Genomic DNA, 17,137 nt, shown 5'->3' on the forward strand with positions numbered 1-17,137 from the left:
ATTTGACATATAGTTCAGTGCTCAATAAATGTTTATAATTACTATCATTAAAGCAACAGGATCTTTAGGAAGAGCACCTAGTGGGTACATTAGGAGCTGTCGACAGGTAGAATTAGGCTCCAAGAGAGAGATATCACAAGATTCAGAATGAGTGGTGGAAGTTGAATATAAAAAAAATAAGCACACTGAGTTTGAGAATATCACAAGAAAGAAAAACAAAGTACCAGGAGTCCATGCAAGTGGCAGAAAAACCAACATGGTGTTCTAGGGCAGTTAGAAAAAGAGCAGAATTCATCTAAAATGAACAGGTCTTTTTTTGTTTATTTACTTTGTTGGGTTTTTTTGGACTAGGTTTTGTGAGCAGCATAATAAATGATCTTGAAAGGAGACTTAAGGAGTATGTATTATTATTTAATTGTCCATAAATTATTTTAGAAAGAAGGATAGGGGCTGGATGAAGACAGGGCTAAACTCATGAGGGAGTCAGAAGACAAAGGAAACCCAGTCTGTGTTGTCTTTAAAGCTGGATCTGGTCAGATGCTCTTCACAGTCCACCTGCATGGAAGCCTGTGTCTATTTTCTTCAATGCTTCTTGTGAAGCCCTCACACATCCACTCAAGAAGAGCACACTGGACGTGTATGTGCAGTGGTCTCAGTAACTTACCACGAGGAGACACACAGGAGACAAAAGAAAGCCTACGTCCGGAGGCCTTCACAGGTCTGAGATCTAACCCTAAGATATCTTTCCAGTTCAGATGGTAATTATGAAAGAAAGTAGCTGGCAGTCAGCTATCTGCCACTGAACATTCATTAATAAAATACAAAGCACAAGTTCTAGTTTTAATCGTAGGAGTCAGGCAGTTGGACAACTCTAAATAAAGTAAATGATAAACCATTAAAAGCAAAACCAAAATTGCTACTTACCAAATATCTTCAGGCCAGCCATACTTTATTAGATCCTCATCTACAGGGAGACATAAGAGAACAACAAAAGGTAAAAATCTGTCAACTAAAAATATGCCAGAGTTTACATATAATCGGAAAGGGGAGAAATAGCAATCCTTTCCACAACTTTTTTCCCTTCCTTAATGAAGAAAAGAGTAATTCAGATAGGCTTTGATGCATGAAAATTCTATAAAAATAGATTTACAACTGGGTGATTATAACTGTTATAATTTTTTATAATGGCCATTGCCAGTTGGCTCAGTGGTAGTGTTGGCCTGGTATATCATTATCCCAGGTTCGATTCCTGGTCAGGGCACACAGGAGAAGCTATCATCTGCTTCTCCACCCCTCCCACTCTCCCTTCTCTTTCAATCTCTCTCTTCCTCTCCTGTAGCCATGGCTCAGTTGGAGCAAGTTGGGTGAGGGTGCTAAGGATGGCTCCAAGGCCTTGCCTCAGGTGCTAAAATAGCTTGGTTGCTGAGCAACAGAGCATGGGCCCCAGACTGGCAGAGCATCGCCTGGTAGCAGGCTTGCTGGGTGGATCCCGGCCTAGGCATATGTAGGAGTCAGGCTCTCTGCTTTCCTGCTTCTCACTTAAGGAAAAAAATTTTTTTTATAATACTACTTATGATCTGAAGTTCAAGAGATTTCTATTTGAAGATAACAAAACTGACACATCAGAGCAGCTGAGAAGTTAGATGATATCTTACAAATGATTCACTGTAATAACACTTGTATGTGACGGCTTTGCTAAAATTTTAAAGCCGTTGAATTACATTTTACTTCTTAGGAAAAAACTCTCAATTATAAAATTGTTGAAAATTAAGGAATGAAACAACCACTGGAAGTATAAAAAAGAAAATAAAAAAACCTAAAATTCTGTCACATAAAAATAAAAATAAATTGCTAAATGTTAAAAGTAACTGTCTCGGGGGTGGTGGTGGAACATAGGTATTGGAAAGGATGGGGTAAGGAGCCTGGCCTGTGGTGGTGCAGTGGATGGAGCATTGACCTGGAACACTGAGGTTACCAGTTCGAAACCCCAGGCTTGCCTGGTCAAGGCACATGCAAAAAGCAACAATTACAAGTTGATGCTTCCTGTTCCTCCCCTCTGCCTTTCTCTCTAAAATCAGTAAATAAAACCTAAAAAAAAATTTTTTTAATTAAAAAAAAAAAAAAAAAAAAGGATGGGGTAGTGATACAGAACTGATGTGGTTTTTTTTTTTTTTTGTATTTTTCTGAAGCTAGAAACGGGGAGAGACAGTCAGACAGACTCCCGCATGCGCCCGACCGGGATCCACCCGGCACGCCCACCAGGGGGCGACGCTCTGCCCCTCGGAGGGTCGCTCTGTTGAGACCAAAGCCACTCTAGCGCCTGGGGCAGAGGCCAAGGAGCCATCCCCAGTGCCCGGGCCATCTTTGCTCCAATGGAGCCTTGGCTGCAGGAGGGGAAGAGAGAGACAGAGAGGAAGGAGAGGGGGAGGGGAGGAGAAGCAGATGGGTGCTTCTCCTGTGTGCCCTGGCCGGGAATAGAACCCGGGACTTCTGCACGCCAGGCCGACGCTGGCCAGGGCCGGAACTGATGTTTTTAATTACAAGCATTCTGTTAGTAATTAAAATTTTAAACTATGTATGTTGGGTAAAATAGATTTTAAAAAGTTCTTTGGGAACAATGACAATCCTATCAAACTTTCTACTGTTGACTTTTAGGTTGTTTACAATTATGAATGCTTCAATATATATTTTTAAGTAAATATATCCATATTCTAGATTATTTCCTTAAGGGGTATTTCTAAAAGGTAAGTATTCAAAATGTATACAGGTTAAGGTTAACAATATACATCACCACAGAAAGGTTAAATCCATACATACAGAGTGGGGCAAAAGTAGGTTTACAGTTATTCATATGGAAAATAGTATAATAATTAATAATACAAGAACTGTTTCATGTACTCATAACTATAAATCTACTTTTGCCCCATCCTGTACTTCTAATAGCCACATGAGTAATTACTAAGTGTGTTTAATACAGAAGCAGTAAAATATTATACACAAAGGTAAAAACTGTAAGGTAAGCAAAAGAATTCAAATATGATGATTTAAAATGTACCCAAGAAAGTATAACCTAGCTTCATTGGGGTCTTTATTTCCCAGAAACAGAAAAGGATGATGAACTCTGCATAAGGGTACTCTTAGCAACTGCAGATACCATTAGGCTGTGAAGGGCTTTCTACTAGGTAGTTTAAGTGGAAAGCTGAGCAAACAGCCAACAGGTAATTAGAAAAAGTGAAGGGAAATCAAAAAACCTCTTCCTCAGGTAATGTTTGGCACCCTGGTGACACCTGCTGGCTAATAAAAGAAACACACCTGAAAACTTTTTAGTGAAAGTAAATAATTCAATTAAAAATTCATTTATAGCCTGACCAGGCGGTGGCGCAGTGGATAGAGCGTCAGACTGGGATATGGAAGACCCAGGTTCGAGACCCCGAGGTCGCCAGCTTGAGTGCAGGTTCATCTGGTTTAAACAAAAGCTCACCAGCTTGGACCCAAGGTCGCTGGCTTGAGCAAGGGGTTACTTGGTCTGCTGAAGGCCCACAGTCAAGGCACATATGAGAAAGCAATCAATGAAGTAAGGTGTCGCAATGCGCAACGAAAAACTAATGATTGATACTTCTCATCTCTCTCTGTCCCTGTCTATCTGACTCTGTAAAAAAAAAAAAAAAAAAAAATCATTTATCGTCCATCCAGCCCAGTCTGAAGTCATCAAGGTTATTACAAATAAGTGTGATGTGCTAGAAGCACTAGAGGACAGGGTGCTTTAAAAATGTTATTTGCTTCTTACAAAGCCAAATAGGAAAGCTGACGTCTCCAAATAATTCCAAAAGTTCTTGGGGGAACAGTGTTATATACATAGAGTTTTCCTACATATATTTTAATAACAATAAAACACCACTCCAGTGAACTCTAGATAGAATCTAAACTTACATATGTAGAAATAAATTCTATATCTATATTTATATTTGTGGATATAAATTCCTCCAAAGGTCATTTAAAGGATTCCACTAAATAAATAAGTGAATGAATGAATGAAATAAGAGACTAAAACAAAGAATAAAGGATTCCACAATCTAGCCCATCCTATTCAACTCCTCCACAAAGTCTTCTCAGCTCTCCCTAATCACGTTTACTCTGCCTCCTCCACTTATACAATACTTGCTATTAATATTAATGTATTTGCCCATATTCTTATAGGCTTTACTTTTCAAAACAATTTGAGGTTCACAGCTAGTGGCCCACACATATTTTAATGTGTACCTCCCACTGAATACTGTGAAAACCCAGACTAAATCTTCCTCTTTGGATATCCATGGAGGCTGGCAGAAACAGACCCAGCAAACAGTAAATGGAAGTGAACGAACAAGAGATATGGCCAGAATGTCACTGGCACGGCTGCCTCTTGTCAGTCAGAACCACTGGCAGTCCATGGGCATGAACCAGAATCAAGGTCGCCCTTCACATTACAAAATACAGAAAACCCGCTCCTTCCCCCCAATACGAGCTGCACAACCACACACAGCAGCTCTGCTTAAAGTGCTGCTCAGTAACCCATCTTGGGTTTGTACACTGGATGTGGTAGAAAGAAAAGATCTGGTCAGGTTTGGATCCACATCTGCTGCAGATAAAACCATGGCTCTTATAACTGTGCCTTATTGTTCAATTTAATATAGGAAAGTAGCATCCCCTCTTCAGTTACATTCATCAGGAGGATGCTGAGGAGAAAATACAAACTACCTATGATAATTCATGGGTTACTAGGAGATATATAGAACTCTAGTATTGATATAACAGCTTCTCCATTAAGCCACATACACACATGGAGTCAATGTCATAAAATCATTATAATGAAAAACTTGATAAATGAATTACATTATTCTATTTTGGTTTTTTCTCTTGGCTAGGATGTGATAGTCTTGCTTATACTGATTCTGCTGTATAGCAAGATTCCAAACTGTTTATATAGATCTGATTTATACCTATATTTGTTTAATAATTACATATCATGTTATATATCATAATACTAGAGTATATTCATATCACATTTTAAATATAAGTATACATATACTAATTATATAATCACATCACTGCTCTCTGACATCTTTGTTTTTTTAATTACTTACTGGTTTTAGAAAGGGAAGAAGGGAGAAAGAGAGGGGGAGAAGGGGGGAGAAGGAAGAAGAGGGGGGAGGGAGAGAGGGAGTAACATCCACCTGCTGCTCCACCCATTCATGCATGCATTCACGGGCTGATTCGTGACTGGGGACTGAATCCACAACCTTGGCACATCGGAATAATACTCCAACCGAGACACCTGGCAAGGGCTATTTGGTATCTTTTCATTTTTGGCCTTATTTCATTGTCAAATGTCTCATACGGAAGAATGTTACACTTGCCTCTTTTAAAGGATCAAGTTTAAACTGCTGTCAGTTTCAAACTGCACCTAGAACAGACTGATGGTTTTAGAAATGAAAAAAAGCAATACCTGGAGGTTAAAGAAAGGTGACTGTAGTGACTTGGCCAGCTCTCGGAATACCGAGGCAGAATCCTCCAGCCCTGGAGTGTTCCCAGTGGAGGAGGTGGCGACTTTGCGGAGCTAAAGGAGCTCCAGTGACAGCAACTACTGCTCTGAGTGTCCGCTACAGCTCACTTTACCCAGGCACTCTCACTAATCCGCACGGTAGGTACCATTCCATGATCCTCTCCTTATATCTAAGAAATCTAAAGTTCTTAAGTATAACTTAGTGTTTTTCAACCCACTGGCCCACAGACTGGTCTGCCAAAACTTTCATGCCAGTATGAAAAGAGTTTAACACCCTGATGTTGTATGAATGTTACAGACCCAATGATCTTGGTCAAATTCACTTATGCTCAGGGTGATTTCTGCCTTAGCAGTCCCTGAAATAATTCTATTTTCACTGGTCCTCAAGTGTAAAATAGTTGAATAATACTTGTATAGCTATTTTGCTAAGGAGTTGAAATTTTAACCCAGATTGGGCTGATTTAAGAGCTGTCTTTTCTAAAACACTAGCCCATGAGATAAGCAGCTGTGTTTTCCAAGCTGGAAGGAGAGTAATTCTGGCATTTTCTCCCGTTGCTGTTCCTTTCTTCCTCCCTCAGTGTTCCACACTCAGGGCCAGCACCATCGGCTCAGGACTCTCCTGACCAAGGAAGCTGACCTTCACTTCCACCTCCTCCTCATGCCTGCATTCAAAAAGGTGATCCCCTCCAGTAATGTTTTCCTTTTAAACTTTAGTTCAAATTCTTTTATTTTATTTTATTTTATTTATTCATTTTAGAAAGGAGAGAGGGGGAGAGAGAGAGAGAGAGAGAGAGAGAGAGAGGAGAGAGACAGAGAGAGAAGGGGGGAGGAGCAGGAAGCATCAACTCCCAAATGTGCCCTGACCAGGCAAGCCCAGGGTTTCGAACCAGCGACCTCAGCATTTCCAGGTCAATGCTTTATCCACTGCGCCACCACAGGTCAGGCCTCAAATTCTTTAGTAAGTCAAAAAATTAATTTAGCAGGCTGAGATTAGCTTTTAAAACATGTATTAAAACCAAAAAGAGAGGGTATAGCAAATGATATGGGTATTTTTTGTAAAATTTTATTTTAGTTACATGAATGTGTGATAAGGTACTGAAGAATTGCAAAAATTGTTAACATTAGTATTTTAAAAGGAAGAGTCAGGCCCCCTTAACCCCTCCTCTCTGAAAAGAAATAAAACCTAGGGAAAGAGATTAAAGGAGCAAAAATTAGTCAGTAGCTAATCATAGTTCTCTGGAAGGACTAAGGCCCCTACTTGCTAGACAGTAAAGAAGGTAAAAGTTATCTGAAAACTTCCTCTTCCCCATCCTTAAGATCCTTTAGGAGACCATGTTTACATATCTTAATTAAAAATTCCTACATTGATTCTAACTCTTCCTCCCCTCCTGGAGTCCTGAGAGTAACGTATACCTCTAGACAAAGGAATCATGAGCCCACTCCCCTTGCTTAAAAAACCTGCATTCTGTAATATTTTATATGCTTTCTAATAAAAACCGGTAAACTAAACAAGCAGGGACAGTTTATTAGGTTTCCTAGCAAGCTAGCCCCAATACTTTTAGCAGGTAATTTCATTTAGCTTCTCTCCTTATCCTAAGCTAAGCATTTCATTGCGGTGACAGGGATGGGGGTAGACACTAGAAGATTTGGGAATGTCTTTGCCAGGTATGTAAAACAATTATCACTACTGTGTTATCTTGTGGTCTTGATATGTAAGAATGCTTTTTCCTTTTAATAGATCCTATAGCTAAATGTTGTAAGCTTGTTAGTAATTGACTATTGTATCAAGTTCCCTCTCCAGACCCCCCCAATCAGTACTTGATTTTTTTTTTTTTTTTTGAGAGAGGGAAGAGAGGAAAGAGGAGCAGCAGATGTGTTTTCTTTTTCTTTTTTTTCCTGAAGCTGGAAATGCGGAGGCAGTCAGACAGACTCCTGCATGCGCCCGACCGGGATCCACCTGGCATGCCCACCAGGGGGCGATGCTCTGTCCATCTGGGGCGTTGCTCTGCTGCAACCAGAGCCATTCTAGCGCCTGAGGCAGAGGCCATCGAGCCATCCTCAGCGCCCAGGCAAACCCTGCTCCAATGGAGTCTCAGCTGCAGGAGGGGAAGAGAGAGACAGAGAGGAAGGAAAAGGGGAGAGGTGGAGAAGCAGATGGGCACTTCTCCTGTGTGCCCTGGCCGGGAATCGAACCCGGGACTCCTGCATGCCAGGCCGACGCTCTACCACTGAGCTATCTGGCCAGGGCCCAGTACTTGATTTTGTATAAAAGAAGGATCAGAACTGTAAGAGGGCCTACATGTTTTGGGACCATGCTTCATGTAGCGTGCTCCATGTGGCTAATTAATAAACTCCTCAAATTTCTTCTGTAACCTGCCTGGTGTCTCTATGTAACCGTGGATTGCAGTGCTTTATAACAGATGTGTACACTGTTCAGTTATAATTGTGTACAGTATGTAATAATGTATATATTTCATTCTGAAAAGAACAGTCGACAAAGTTAGACAAAAACTGTTAAATTTCATGACTTAAAAAGTCATCTTCAGCCTCAGAAAACCAATAGCTATGTCTCCAATTATCTTAAATGTGCTAAAAATGTGCAGAAAATGATCTTTTTCAAAGCCTAAGTCATTTTTATTTGATTATTTTTATCTAAACCAGCAAAGTTGCCTGACCAGGCGGTGGTGCAGTGGATAGAGCGTCAAACTGGGATGCCGAGGACCCAGGTTCGAGACCCCAAGGTGCCAGCTTGAACGTGGGCTCATCTGGTTTGAGCAAAAAGCTCACCAACTTGGACCCAAGGTTGCTGGCTCGAGCAAGGGGTTACTCGGTCTGCTGAAGGCCCAGGTCAAGGCACATTTGAGAAAGCAATCAATGAACAACTATGTGTCGCAATGTGCAACTAAAAACTAATGATTGATGCTTCTCATCTCTCCATTCCTGTCTGTCTGTCTGTATCTATCCCTCTCTCTGACTCTCTCTCTGTCTCTGTTAAAAAAATAAAAAATAAAAAAAAATCATTAAACCAGCAAAGTTTAATCTCAAATTTGTATCAACCTAAACCAGATGATACCACAAAATTCTTTGTACAATAAGTTTCTATGAGCAACAGGTGGTCCAATTCTCTCAAATATTCTCTGATATAACTAAAGCAGGGGTCTTCAAACTTTTTATAAAAACCGCCCACTTTTGCAGTGCTGGTCAACCCAGTCCCTACCAACCAATGGGTGCCACGATTGGCCCATCATGAAAGCTGGACCGCCCACTAGTGGGCTGTAGGGACCAGGTTGACCAGCACTGCAAAAGTGGGCGGTTTTTATAAAAAGTTTGACGATCCTTGACAAGTCTAGGAAAGTTAATCACCTTGAGTTCTTTATAATGGGTTAGTTAGTAGTTGTTAGTTGAAAATTCATACCCACAGAGGGAAAAAGCAATTAACACTTACCTTCTGAAAATTTCAAAATCAAATGCTTTTGAAAACTTACTTTCGTATTTATCCTTTCCCATGTAAATAGTGTAAGAAGATGAGTTAACTAAGACAAAACAAAAATAAGATGTAGTTAGATAACTTTGTCACTAAAAGTGTTCAATAGTAAAAACAAGAGACAAATGTGTAGATTTGGGGTTGGCAAAACAATACATGGCCCACTGGCCAAATTCAGCCCTGTTTTTGAACAGCCCTCAAGCTAAGAATGATTTTTTTACATTTCAGCAGGTTGAAAAAGCAAAACAAGGATGAACAAGCAACAGAGATGTGGCTCACAGAGTGTTAGCCGGTGTGTGGAAGTCCCGGTTTGATTCTCAGTCAGGGCACACAGAAGTGACTACCTACTTCTCCACCTCTCTCTCTCTCCCACTCCCACAGCTATGGCTCAAATGGTTTGAGCAAGTTGGCCCAGAACGCTGAGGATGGCTCTGTGGCCTCACCTCAGGCGCTAAAATAGCTCGGTTGCCCAAGTGATGGAGCCCTACCCTCAGATGGGCCCAGCATCGCCCCAGAGGGGGACTTGCTGGGTGGATCCGGGTAGGGGCGCATGCAGGAGTCTGCCTCTGCCTCCTTGCTTCTCACTTAATAAAAAAGAGAGAAAGAGCCTGACCTGTGGTGGCGCAGTGGATAAAGCGTCGACCCAGAATGCTGAAGTTACTGGTTTGAAACCTCAGGCTTGCCTGGTCAAGGCACATTTGGGAGTTGATGCTTCCTAATCCTCCCCCTGCTCTATCTCTTTCCTCTCCCTCTCTCCAATAAAAATGAATAAATAAAATCTAAGAGAAAGAGAGATGTGGTTCACAAAGTCTCAAGTACTGTATTTATTATCTGATCCAAACAGAAAAGGTTTACTAACTTTATTTAAAATAGCGCCTGACCAGGCAGTGGCACAGTGGATAGAGCATCGGACTGGGATGCAGAGGACCCAGGTTCGACACCTCGAGGTCACCAGCTTGAGTGCAGGCTCATCTGGTTGGAGCAAAGGCTCATCAGCTTGGACCCAGGATCGCTGGTTCGAGCAGGGGGTTGCTCGGTCGCTGAGGGCCCACGGTCAAGGCACATATGAGAAAGCAATCAATGAATATCTAAGGTGTTGCAACGAGAAACTGATGATTGATGCTTCTCATCTCTGTCTGTCCCTATCTATCCCTCTCTCTGACTCTCACTCTGTCTCTGTAAAAAATTAAATAAATAAATAAAATAACTACTTTCCTGGATAGAGTTCAATGCAATTCCAGTTCAGTCCTATATATACCTTTGCCTTCTTCAAAAGAATTTTCAAAAAAGAAAATAACCAACCTTTACCTCAATCATTTAAAAATATGTCCCTATACTTAGTCAAATTTTATTTTTCATAATTTTCTTTAGCCAATATTAAATTATAATCCAGGTGTGTTGCAAATTATCATGGGTTCCCTGTCCCATTCAGAAGAAACACAGCTCTTAAACTTCTAAACAGTGGCTCTGAACCCTGGTAAAATATGTATTAGAGTTCCCTATCTCTTTATGCCCCAGTTTCACCTAAGACCAACCAAATCCTACTCTCTGGGGGGCAGGCACTGGTGTTTTCTAAAAAATCTCCAAGTGATTCTAGTATGAAGTCAATGTTGCAAACCACTATCCTGAATCAAACTAAATATTATGGGTATGGCTTACCTTAGGAATGACATTTACTTCACTGAGCTAGTGTGTTTTAACACTGAAACACTCCATCTGCAGTCAAACAAAAAGTTAAGTTTCCTAACTGAAATTCTGTGTACTGGGTTTGGTAGATTATCAAGCTCGTCTACTAAAACTTATTTGATCCCATTTGGATCTATACTCCTGGATTAATTGTCACTTGGCTCTTAGTCTATGAAGCCTGTCAGATAGGTGCAAGGTTGGGCTGGGAAGTCTATTTGCTGTCACTCTGAAGTCACATCAAACTACCAACATGTGAGTGGAGCTCTGAAGAGGGAGCAGCACTCTTTCATTACCCCATATTTTTCACTTCATAAGACACACCTGACCCTACGACACACCTAAAGTTTTAAGGAGGAAAATAAGAAAAAAAATATTCTGAACTAAATGGTGTGTTAAAATATTTAATAAAATAACGTATTTTCCATTCCATAAGATGCACGGGCATTTCCCTCTCCACTTTTTTGGGGGGAAAGTGCATCTTATGGAGCAAAATTATGGTAAGTTGTAAAATTTGGGATTGCCTGTACTTTCTGTAATGAGATGCTCCTTAAGTTATCAGACATAGTCACCTCTCTTGGGGAGGGAGAACTCTTAATTGCTTCAAAGAGCAGTTAAAATGACTGTAGTCCATAATTACTTGGAAGTAGTTGAGAGAAATATCTTGAAAGGAGAGATTGTTTGCATAGTTGATAGAAATATTTATCTATAATTGAGTATTATATTAGCTTGGTAAGCCCTTCTCATAGCATATAACAATTGTCAAAAGTGCAGGAATAAAACTAAAAAGTATTTCAGATTCTCTCTGCACAACTGGCAATATTATATGTGTATATCTTTTTGATCCTACAATGTCACCACTAGTAGTGTACCCTTCTAACTAAATATTCCATTAAACAATGATGTTCTTTTTACAACCTAAACACTGATTAAGGCTGGTTAGACACATCATAGTATATCCATAAACAAAAATGCCATGTACCCATTAAAAAGGACCACAGTATTTTTGAGTATCTATATACAGTAAGATTCAATTTGTAAAAAATAAATATGTAATTGATTATGCATATACATATTTACCTACATATTTTTAATATATGCATTCATTTTACTTATACATATGGAAGGATATACATCCGTTAACACGTTACTTTAGCTAGCTTGCTCACAAAATATACATGTGGTTCTTGCAATCAGAACAAAAGTAATTTTTAAAATTACTTTTTTAAAAGGTTAATTAAAATAAAGCTGTCCCTGTAGGACAAGTTATTTTACAGCCAAGAGAATGACAGATGATTGTTTGAATGGTTGATCTATAAAATGAGGTGATTAAGAACATTATTGGTGCAAACCCAAACTAAGGGGCATTCTACAAAATAATCCAACAGTGCCATGAAAGAGAAAGACTGAGCTAATGCTCCAGATTAGAAGAGACTAGAAAGTAATGACACCTGAATGCAGCAATGATTTGTAATTTTCCTTTGTTATAAATACATTAGGACACTGATTAGAATTGTTGCAATATTAATTTCCTAATTTTAATAACAAAGACTCTTTTAATAAGAAAATATCCTTGATTTTAGAAAAAAAAATACTTAAAATTTAGGGGTAAATTACAAATTACTAACAAACAGTTCAGGAAAAAACATTGTGCACGCATGTAGAAAGAGAAAAAAGGAAAAAATTAAGATAAGGCAAATGTTAAAATTTGGTTAGAAAAGGAAATGATTGGAAATATTAGAAAAGGTAAAAAGTCCATAGAATTTGGGGACTCTTAAGAGAATATAAAGGAAATCTTACTATATGTGTAATTTTTCTAAAAGATTGAAATTACGTCAAATATAAAATTAAAAATAAAAAGAACATGACTGCTCGTGTGGGTTAAAAGCATTGAGACAGAAAAACAAAAAGACAAACAAACAAGAACATCATTTCTGAGCACAGTCTGAATTAAGCTCCTGAACATGTAAGAGATAAAGGAAAAAATAAACTGAATTTATTTTAGGCCCTGGCCAGTTGGCTCAGCGGTAGAGCGTCGGCCTGGTGTGTGGTAAAACCCTGGGTTCAATTCCCAGCCAGGGCACACAGGAGAAGTGCCCATCTGCTTCTTCACCCCTCCCCCTCTCCTTCCTCTCTGTCTTTCTCTTCCCTTCCTGCAGCCAAGGCTCCACTGGAGCAAAGTTGGCCCTGGCGCTGAGGATGGCTCTATGGCCTCTGCCTCAAGCACTAGAATGGCTCCCGTTGCAGCAGAGCAACGCCCCAGGTGGGCCGAGCACCGCCCTCTGGTGGTCATGCCGGGTAGATTAACACCCCACCCCACCCCCACCCCCGCGCAGGGCACATGTGAGAATCTGTCTGTCTGCCCCCCCCAACGCGCTTCTCACTTCAGAAAAATACCAAAAAAAAAAATAAATTTTTTTTTAAATAGTATGGGAACTAGTCATCTTGAAAATACCTGATTCAGGTGTAGCAACTAACTCAACTTTAGAGGCCCTGTGATAATTTCCTAATTTACAGAACAATCTATCCTAAGAGAGATGCTATTAAAAAGTATAAAAGTTTGTGGGGAGGTTTCTTTAATAACCTTTACCAACTTGGGCTATTTAGGAGAATAAAGAAGACCACACTCCACAGTGGGCTATGTCACTAAACATATAGTTTGCTACTATTTTGTGGCCTACATAACAAAAAACAAACAAACAAACAAAAAGGTATTAAAAGTATGCCTGACCAGGTGGTGGTACAATGGATAGAGCGTCACACTGGGATGCGGAGGACCCAGGTTCGAGACCCCGAGGTCACCAGCTTGAGCGCAGGCTCATCTGGTTTGAGCAAAGCTCACCAGCTTGAGCCCAAGGCCACTGGCTCCAGCAAGGGCTCACTCAGTCTGCTGTAGTCATCCCCCCCACCCCGTCAAGGCACATACGAGAAAGCAATCAACGAACAACTAAGGTGCCGCAACGAAGAATTGATGCTTCTCATCTCTCTCCCTTTCTGTCTGTCTCTCTCTCTGACTCTCTCTGTCATTGTGACAAAATAAATAAATAAAATTTTAAAAAAGTACTAAAAGTACAAGTGGACTTAATGAGCAAAATACAGGAATTTTGTGGGTCTTGAATAAAGTACTTTATTTGGAAATAAAGTAAATGTTTCACTATGCCATTATACATATTATGAGAAAGCCTGAAAGACTACAATTGAACAGACCTTAGAGAACTAATCTTAAAACAAAAGGAAAGGCAAAAACTTTTTATTGAAAATTTCTCCCCATTTAAAAAAAATGGTTTTCTGCAGTAATCACTTGGTGGATAAGCTTGGCTACCTATTCGTAGTCATTACATGAAGATTCTGCATTTCAAGTTGTTTTCTGTATTGGAATATACAGTTTTACTGGAAAAATTATTTTTCCATTAACTTTGCTGCCCATGTGCAGTTGTGTTAGACTTAGGGGCTAAATATTTTTTCCAACAGGAAGCAGTTCTGACATTATAATGGAAACCAATGAGAAAAATATGATCCACAAATCTGCTGAAGCCCTCTATTCTATTAAGGGCACCTGTATATGTACGACTAGCGCTCAAAGAATTTAGAATAGGTTAAAGGAGACTAAAGTAGCTAGCATAAAATAGACTTAGTACCTACATACCCTGCCTGCACTTTTTATTCCCTTTCGGGTTTGTACAGATGTCTATGTTGGGGACTTTCAGGAGTGGAGAAGCTACGAAGAGATGTTCAAGTTATCTTATGACAGAGGGAGAAAAACAGAACAAAGGAAGAACTGAACATGCTACTAGCGGCCCAAATGATTTTTCAGACTAGTCTGAATTTTGCTTCTAGTAATTCTAATAATATGGGTAAAACAAATCAAATCTACAGAAGCAGAGAAACAGCATATGGTACACTGTAGAAGGCTAAACTATTGAGAAAAATAATGAGATGTGATAGTGATTGAGTAGGAGGGATGGGAGCTCTGTGAGTTACTTCTCTGGGCCTCAATGTTCTCATCTTTAAAGAGAAAGTACCACCCTATTCAAACCCACACAGATAACATGGAGCTCACCTTTAACAAGCAAGCAGAGACAGCAGCAACAGAATAGTGTAAGTAAAAAAATACATGCATTTATTCAACAAACATCTACTGAGTAACTATTATGAGCCAGGCGGGCACTATGCTAGGGAAAAAAGATAGGAGATCCCGTCCCTTCCTTGAAGGGGTGTATACGTCTAGCTCAAGCAGCCAGCCTTTAATACCGTAAGTGCAATGCCAAAGGTACATAGGAGTGTTATAAGGGGGTCTCTGAAGAAGTACACCTAAGCACTCTCTGGGTGGGAGCTAGCTGGGGAAAGGCATTTGAAAAAGATACCCCAGAGCTGTCTTAAGGGTGCAGCAGTTAAGTGGTGGCTGACTCTAGCAAAGGGACAACAAAGCCAGAGAAATGAAGTCTAGACACAGCATGCCTTGGAACTAAAAGCACCTTTTCCTTGACTGTCAATGACAAATCAGAAATATCATCACATGTCATTTTTCACGATCTGGGACAGCAATTCTGCCCAGTGAGTAGCTTTATTACCATTCTAGGGTCTTTTAATTGCTTTCTGTTGCATCCCAGGTTCTACAACCTTTTCCAAGAAGGGTAACGCGTAATGGGTCAGGCAGAGTTGCTGACAGGTGTCACCTTCCTTTTATCAAAGTCCACAATTTCCAGGCACAGGTAGAATAAAGGCCACGGATGGTGGGGAGGGTGTGGGGATCTTGAAGTGGGGTGCGAGGAAGCTCACAAACTGCCCAATTCCAGGTAACGACGGAAGGGCTTCCTGACTGAGACGAGAGAATATTCCCGGATGCAAAAACCGCAGAGAGGGCAGTCCCTCCACGCACCCCCAGGCCCTGACCAGGGGGCAATCGGAGACCACAGGGACAAACCCTGCAGAGGACCGACAGGGCGCAGGAAGAGGCACTCATCGACAAGGCGGCGCTTTAGGACGAGGTCCAAGCTCCGAGGTGGCATGGGGGGTCCCGGCTTCGAAAACGCACAGTGGAGCAGGGACCCCGGAGGTCGCGGCACCCACTCACCGCTGCTGCTGGTGAAGTAGAACACCATGATCCCGACCGCGGCGCAGCGGCTCCGGCGTGGAGGAGCAGCATCCAACTCTCGAAGCTCAGGTTACCAGACGCGGAGGCCGCCAGTTCCCTGTAGCCTCTCCGCGCACTTCCGGCGGACGTTGGATCGCGTCATAACGCAGGCCTGCCGGCGCCTTATTTGATCCTGGCGAGCAGGAGCGTGTTGGCGGTGCCAGGACAACTGGTGGTTGGAAAACATAGCCAGGAAAGACCAGCTTCTTAAAAGAAAAATACCATTCACTGACAGTTTTCAGAGCCTCCACTCAGTGGGCGGTTAAGCCCTAAGGGTTGTCTGTTGGTTTTATCTGCTTCCCCTCACCCTCACATGGGTTGCCTGAGGGCAGAAACCGTTTTACTTTTTCACAGCTGGGTGTTCATTGTGTCACTGTGTTATTTGAGACTTAGTGGTTCATTCAATGAATTTTGAATGAACCCAAATTCCTCTACTATTCTCATTCTAGCTCCACCACTTGTAAGGCACATATTTGGGCATACTCATTATTTCACTTACTTCATATGCAAAATAAAGATGAGAAAAGCTGCTAGTTCACAAATTATTTTGCTAGGGTTAAATAGGTTAATAGGAGGAAAGGGTTAGAACATAGTCCTCAGCTCGTGAGTTGTTAGTGATATTCCCAAAAAGTAATATGCCACCTGGAATAGGACTAGGACTGTTCTACCTTTAAGATGCCATCTGTTATCTGTGAACCTCAGATATCTTCCTGCTGTAAACTGGTTAATAATCTTCCTCCGTTAAAGCTCACAGAGTACTTAGCTTTGGTCTGTTTCTCTTTCATTCTTACTGACTTTATTCTATGAAGTTAAGTGCATCACTTAAATCTATTTAGAACTAAAAATGTTCCAGAGACGGTATCCAGGAGCTGCTTATACAAAGATAAAAGCAGTAGCTCACAACCAATGAGTGTTTTTCGAATGTTCCAGCTCCCCAAAACAAATACTTATTGAATAGTTATATTCTATAAATAATTGTTTTCAGGCCCTCGGTTTTATTTTCTGTAAAATGGAAATGATAATGCATATCTCATAGACTGCGGTGAGGAGTAAACTAAGTAAAACACCTAAAGCGTGCAAGAATGCCTGGGACAAAAAAGATATTAGTGCCATGATTTAATTTTTAAAATTAATTTTGAAAAATAAAATAAAAGAGCTAGAAATCTAACGTATTACTAATGAAAAAAAGTTAAACTAACGCTTAAGCTTCAAATTTTAAACATAACTGCCTGGAGAATCTTGTAGAGGCTACTTTACAACAACATCTTACACCAAGTTAGTTACTAGAGACTGT

At 40.6% G+C, this 17,137-nt stretch overlaps 1 protein-coding gene and 1 non-coding gene across 5 annotated transcripts in view; one reads left to right on the forward strand and one right to left on the reverse strand.

Annotated features, from left to right (window-relative positions):
* CCDC25 (coiled-coil domain containing 25) overlaps positions 1 to 15,920 on the reverse strand; it is a 51,724-nt gene extending 35,804 nt beyond the window's left edge. The window contains exons 1-4 of one of the 4 annotated variants that reach the window (XM_066278577.1): positions 15,784 to 15,914; positions 10,686 to 10,742; positions 9,028 to 9,075; positions 925 to 964 (exon numbers count right to left, since the gene is read on the reverse strand). In XM_066278577.1, coding sequence (XP_066134674.1) covers positions 925 to 964; positions 9,028 to 9,049 — 62 coding nt within the window. In that variant the 5' untranslated portion in view covers positions 9,050 to 9,075; positions 10,686 to 10,742; positions 15,784 to 15,914. Of the gene's footprint in view, positions 1 to 924; positions 965 to 8,987; positions 9,076 to 10,685; positions 10,743 to 15,783 lie in introns of all 4 variants that reach the window. The other 3 variants (XM_066278575.1, XM_066278574.1, XM_066278576.1) reach the window with 3 other exon arrangements.
* Positions 13,250 to 13,393, forward strand: LOC136321192 (small nucleolar RNA SNORA4). Its single transcript, XR_010728475.1, has one exon. It is a non-coding gene; the product is annotated as a small nucleolar RNA SNORA4 (small nucleolar RNA).
* Positions 15,921 to 17,137: the final 1,217 nt, after the last annotated feature.

The sequence above is a fragment of the Saccopteryx bilineata genome, chromosome 1 (genome assembly GCF_036850765.1).
Source record: "Saccopteryx bilineata isolate mSacBil1 chromosome 1, mSacBil1_pri_phased_curated, whole genome shotgun sequence".
NCBI lineage: Eukaryota > Metazoa > Chordata > Mammalia > Chiroptera > Emballonuridae > Saccopteryx > Saccopteryx bilineata.